We start from the raw sequence: 5,376 nt of genomic DNA on the forward strand, positions 1-5,376 counted from the left end.
TTTCCGATTTGCCACTGATGAGTTTATTACATGATTATTAAGTTCAAATAAAAAAATAAAAACTAAAGTTACAGCAGGGAGGCTGGAGCCGGAATCTGAGAGTATTGCTCCCTGTCCCCAGTCTCCCTGGCCAAGCGTCTCCACTAACTGAGCTTGACTCTACCCAGTTCTTCAAGATTTGCATCTGTAGCCTGGACACCTCTGCTGTTCTCGCTGGAGTTCTGGGCTCCTGGCACTGGGGCTTTGGTGAGAGCCCCATATACACCCATGGCCTGAGGAGAGGGACAGAGAAAGTGCCATAAGAACACTGTACAGAAGCTTTGTTCAAACCACTAAAGGGAGCAAGTCTTGTTTGTTTTCTTCCTTTTCTTTCTTTATTTCTTTTTTTTTTTTTTTTGAGACAGGCTTTCTCTGTGTAGCCCTGGCTCAAACTCACAGAGATCTGTTTGCCTCTGCCTCCCAAGTGCTGGGATTAAAGGCGTGTGCCACACCGCCTGGCTGGTTTTATTTTTCTTCTTCATCCTTCCTCTAACCCTCTTTCTTCTTCTTTTTGAGACAAGGTTGTATTATGTAGTCTAGGTAGGCCTCTAAGTTGTGAATGTCCTATATTTCCTTCTGATTTGCTAATATGACAGGCATGCACCATTGTACCCAGCCCCTTGGTTTTTCCTGTTCCTTCAAGCCTCAGTTTTCTAAGCCTTGCAGTCAATTATAATACTCTTGCAAGCCATCAGAAAAGGGTGACTCAGACACTGACACATGTATCTCCAAGGAGTGAGTGGAAATATTTAATTCTCAGTTCCTGACATTGTTATTGTATGCTTATCTTCAAAGAGCTCTAACCTTCACCTCCCCCTAATGGGGGAGCAGCCTTACCAGGCCACAGAGGAAGACAATGCAGCCAGTCCTGATGAGACCTGAGAGGGAAGGGGAGGAGGACCTCCCCTATCAGTAGAGTTGGGGAGGGGCATGGGGGAGAAGAGGGAGGAAGGATGGGACTGGAAGGACATGAGGGAGGGGGCTACAGCTTGGATATAAAGTGAATAAACTATAATCAATAAAAAGAAATAAATAAATTAAAATGAAACAAAGCAAACAAAAACAGCTCTAACCTGAGCCACCATACTCGTGACATCGCTGGGATTGGAGGGCAGTAGGACTGTGTTGGAATCCTTGGCAAGTTTGGAGAATGCGCTGACGTATTGCTCGGCCACAGTCAGTGAAGCTGCTGCATCTCCGTTCTATGACCACAGGTGATAAACATCAAAAGTCACAGATTAGGGAGAGAACAGATAGGTTAGGTTTCTGGAAAAGGGTTATGCAAATCATAACACAACGCTCATGTGATCCGCTTAAGGGAGCCCACAATGTCAGGAACTCCACACACAGGTAGAGGAGAGAAGCCTTGCCATCATCTACTCCTAACTCCCATTCCTCCCATCAGCCTCTCACATGTTGAGTCAGAGCCCCAGCCAGGATCCGAATTGCTTCAGCTTTAGCTTTGGCCTTGGCCAGAACTGCACTCGCCTCTCCTGGAAGGAAAAAAAAAAAAGCAGTGTGACCCATGAAACCAAGAGTCCCCCAGAGTTCCTGTCCTCGCCCTTACCTTTAGACCCATGTTCTGTTCCTCCCTCAGTCTCTATGCTAGCCGCTGCTCACCTGCTGCCTGATTTATTTGTTCAGCCTTTTCTGCTTCGGAGGCCAGAATCTGGGCCTGTTTCTTCCCCTCTGCCACATTGATAGCTGACTCTCGTGTCCCTTCGGACTCTAGAACTGTGGCCCGCTTCCGCCGCTCTGCTTCTACCTGGAAGCCCCAACGACCTCCATCAAGAAGAAGTTGGGGGAAACTCTAACCAGGACTTACAACTGTATCTACCACAACAGGGGATTCTAGCCCCATTGGGAGTACCCAAATCCTTCTCCCCACCTGCATCTGCATAGACTCTTTCACCCGGGGCGGTACATGGATATCCTTGATCTCATAACGGAGGCAGCGGATACCCCAGCAGTCAGCAGCTTGGTTGATGGCATCTACAATGTTGGCATTCAGGGACTCCCGCTCCTAGAGAAAAACAACTGTGAGCAGCACAGGTCAATGTATCTATCAAGAGCTTAAACTGAGAAGGTCTGGGGCTGATCTTGTTCTCCAGAAAAGATTTTACAGTATGTGCCCTCAAGGCCCAGATCTGCTTACCCGAAAAACTTTGTCCAGAGAGAGTTTGCCAAGCTCTGATCTCATAGTAGTCTGAGCTAACTGGGTAACAGCATACTCAGGATCTTCCACACCGTAACTTGCCTGAAAGGAGCAGGTATAGGATAAGAAATGTCGATGTAGGATTTTAACAAGAGGCAATTCAGAAGGCTGGATAAAGCCACGGGTAGATACCTTGTAAGGATCCATAATACGCAGGTAAAGGACTCCATCTATTTGCAGGGTTACATTGTCTGCAAAAGCAAACAGAAAGGCCTCTAAGTCCCACCAGCGCTTTCGCCTAAGCCTGGATCTAGACAACCACAGCCTAATGTGCTTAACACATCCCCGTTACCCCGGGTCTCTCACCGAGAGTTACAGCTGACTGCTCAGGAACGTTGATGACAATTTCCTTGAGACTCTGCACATACCGGATTCGGTCTAACACAGGGATGAGGACATTCAAGCCCTGGGAAGAGGAGTTACAGATCCTCAGAAGAGTAAAAATAATAAACTTAAAATCTAAGCTAAATCTAAAGTAAGTAATAAGTCACGTATGGAACATACAAAGGACATGTCCTACCAAGACATGTGCTCAAAGGCTGAGGTGTTACTGATAGGGAAACCTAAAAACTAGGTCTCTGAATGTCAACAGAAAGGGAGTCAGCAAGAACTGCCCTTTTGGCAGTTAGGGCTCAAGGGTAGCTTGAGAGGATGGGTAACTCAAGAATGGAGCCTGTTGGGGTACTAGAGTAACAGAAAAGCAGAGAAATATGCAGGTGATGATCAGGAGACTGGGCTCTGCTAGAACCGGTCCCTTACAGGGTCAGTTCCAGTAGGTAAAAGTGCAGACAGGCCCCCAAGAAAGTCCCGTTCCCACAAGAATAAGAGATCAGATGATTTGGCCGGCTGAAGGCGGACAAAGAGGTTCTCACAGGTTCGAGGATCCGGTGGAATCGGCCCATTCGCTCCACCACCCAGGCCTCCTGCTGAGGCACAAACAGTACCACGGTGTTTCGGGGCAGTCCAGAGGAGGCGCGGCGCGGAACGCGGCCAGAAGTCTGCACGGAGCCCTGAAGAAAGAAGAAAGTCGGCTGAGGACGCGGCGCAGAACCCTACCTCTTTATCTGGAAAGCAATTCTCTAAATCTCGACCCCCAAGGATCCCCGGTGAATGACTCACGTGGGAACCATGACCTGTGACCCCAGTCCTTCCCCAAAGTTGGAATCCCGCTCCTTCCCAGCTGAGGACCCAGGTGCTCTCTGGCCCGAGCCTCTGAAGAAGGTTGCCTCGTTCTCACCCTCAGCAAAAGGGCTCCAGTGCCCCGCGCAGCGCGCGCCAGCATTTCCCACAGCTTCAGCAACCTCCGGAACCAACGAGAGGTGGAGCAGAGCGGCCTCTCCTGAAGCCTATACCCGAGCCCTTCCTCCTGCAGTTCCACTCCGCCCGACCCACTTCCGGTGTCTCATTCCATTTTCCCCTCACTCCCAAATCGGAGTGCTTATAAGCAGAGCATACGTCAAATCATTCCCCGGGAAACGTAGACTTTGAAGAGAGAGCCCGAGCCTGCAAGTTTTTTCTGGTTCTCAAGAACCGTCAGTGCTCCTGGGCATTGTGGTAGAAATTGAGGCAGTATCTGTCTGCAAGTGGCATAGAAACAACTCCCACCAAGCTCTGTACCCACAGCCGTGACTCACTCTACCCTCCAGCTCTTATAACTGCCCTAATCGGTCACCACGACGACCAGTGGATTGATGCTAACTAGTTGCCTGTGGTTGCCATAGTGACATTCTTGGACAGTCATGCAGTTGTGCCCAGCCCTCCCACTGGGGACTGACCCCATTCCTGTTGTCATGGTAACTAGGAGGCCTAACTTTGCCTGTTGACTGGGCGGAGATTTCCCATTTCTCTCTTTTCCCAAGGCATCAACAGCTCTTTTTATATTTTCTGAGCCAGAGTCCATCAGGCCTGATCCCCTTACATACAGAGGCCAACAAAGAGCCTCAACCTTTCATTGTGTCTGGAGCATATCACATTGCTCAGGTCTCTGACACACTCTCAACTACATCCTTTAAGGGGCCTGTATCAGTCAGGTGCGTTGGCGCACACCTATAATCCCAGCAGAGGCAGAGGCAGTCGGATCTCTGTGAGTTTGAGGCCAGCCTGGTCTACAAAGTGAGTCCAGGACAGCCAAGGCCACACAGAGAAACCCTGTCTCCAAACAAACAAACAAACAACAAAAAAGAGGCCTTTATCATCATCCTTGTTTTACATACAAGGACACTGAGGATCTGAGGGGCTAATTTACAGAATCAGTGTAAGAATCCAGAACTTCTCTCTGTGAGTTCGAGGCCAGCCTGGTCTAAAAAGTGAATCCAGGACAGGCAGCCAAGGCTTGAGAAATCATGTCTCAAACAAACAAACAAACAAACAAAACAAAACAAAACAAAAAACCAACAACCCAGATTCTCAGAGTTTATCTTCTATAGCTTTTTTTCACCCACCCAGCCCCAAACACCTTATTGTATGAAAAGAAATAAGACTATGCTCCAAGAATTAGCCCAACTTAGCCTAAGATTGGTTCCAGCCTATTGTTTCTTCTTTAGAAAAGAAAGAACAGAGTTCCAGCTACTGTTAGGCCCCACATTTCTATCCATATCCTCTTGAACATAGAAAAGAGAGAGAAAGAGAGAAAGATTAGTTCAAGCTTCCAAACAAGAATTTATTCTTTATTTTTTTTCCTAAAAAAAAAAAAAAAAATGTACCAGGTACAATTTTTCCTGTTTTTGTTTTTTCAAGTTTCAGCAAATGCTTGTTCCCCTCAGCTGAGCCCCAAGAGTTAAGGGTTGAGGCTGTGTCAGAGTCTTGAGTCGGGTAACTGGGAACCACATGACTGAATATGAGGAACACCCCTCATCCCAGCTGAGGTAGGTAGGTCAGAGTCTGGTCAGGTGAGAGAAGGTTCCCCAGTCCTTAGGCCTGACTCTGCCCCTGGACACCTTCCTCAGTCAGGACCTCAAAGCAAGGAGACCCAGGCAGAAGAGGGACAACTGAGTCTGAAGCCCTAGGTAAGGGGTGCTTAAACCCCTCTGTTCCGCATACATGCACATTCTCTCTCTCTCTCACACACACACACACCACAAATCCAAGTTTGTGTGCATGCACATACACACACACACATACCC

The 5,376-nt window shown here is 48.1% G+C and overlaps 2 protein-coding genes across 5 annotated transcripts in view; both read right to left on the bottom strand.

Moving 5' to 3' along the window:
• On the bottom strand, nucleotides 1-3,621 carry Stoml2 (stomatin like 2). Of its 2 annotated transcripts, none has more exons than XM_055597681.1 (10): nucleotides 3,492-3,621; nucleotides 3,127-3,264; nucleotides 2,561-2,660; nucleotides 2,387-2,445; nucleotides 2,195-2,296; nucleotides 1,928-2,062; nucleotides 1,660-1,804; nucleotides 1,453-1,532; nucleotides 1,113-1,241; nucleotides 1-272 (listed from the first exon to the last, which is right to left on the bottom strand). In XM_055597681.1, exons 1-10 carry the CDS (start codon nucleotides 3,534-3,536, stop codon nucleotides 144-146), a joined length of 1,062 nt encoding a protein of 353 aa, XP_055453656.1. In that variant the 5' UTR covers nucleotides 3,537-3,621; the 3' UTR covers nucleotides 1-143. The 2 variants fall into 2 exon arrangements, with proteins under 2 accessions (XP_055453656.1, XP_055453657.1); XM_055597682.1 differs by lacking the exon at nucleotides 3,492-3,621 and adding an exon at nucleotides 3,374-3,460.
• A 1,271-nt stretch (nucleotides 3,622-4,892) lies between these two features.
• The window catches only part of Atosb (atos homolog B), a 13,259-nt gene continuing 12,775 nt past the window's right edge, over nucleotides 4,893-5,376 (bottom strand). For all 3 annotated transcript variants that reach the window (XM_055597626.1, XM_055597627.1, XM_055597625.1), the window contains exon 9: nucleotides 4,893-5,376. This exon is cut by the window's right edge and continues 873 nt beyond it. The gene's annotated coding sequence lies outside the window, so the exon portion shown is untranslated.

This window comes from Psammomys obesus, unplaced genomic scaffold (genome assembly GCF_907164565.1).
Source record: "Psammomys obesus unplaced genomic scaffold, mPsaObe1.curated_primary_1811, whole genome shotgun sequence".
In the NCBI taxonomy this organism is placed as follows: Eukaryota; Metazoa; Chordata; class Mammalia; order Rodentia; family Muridae; genus Psammomys; species Psammomys obesus.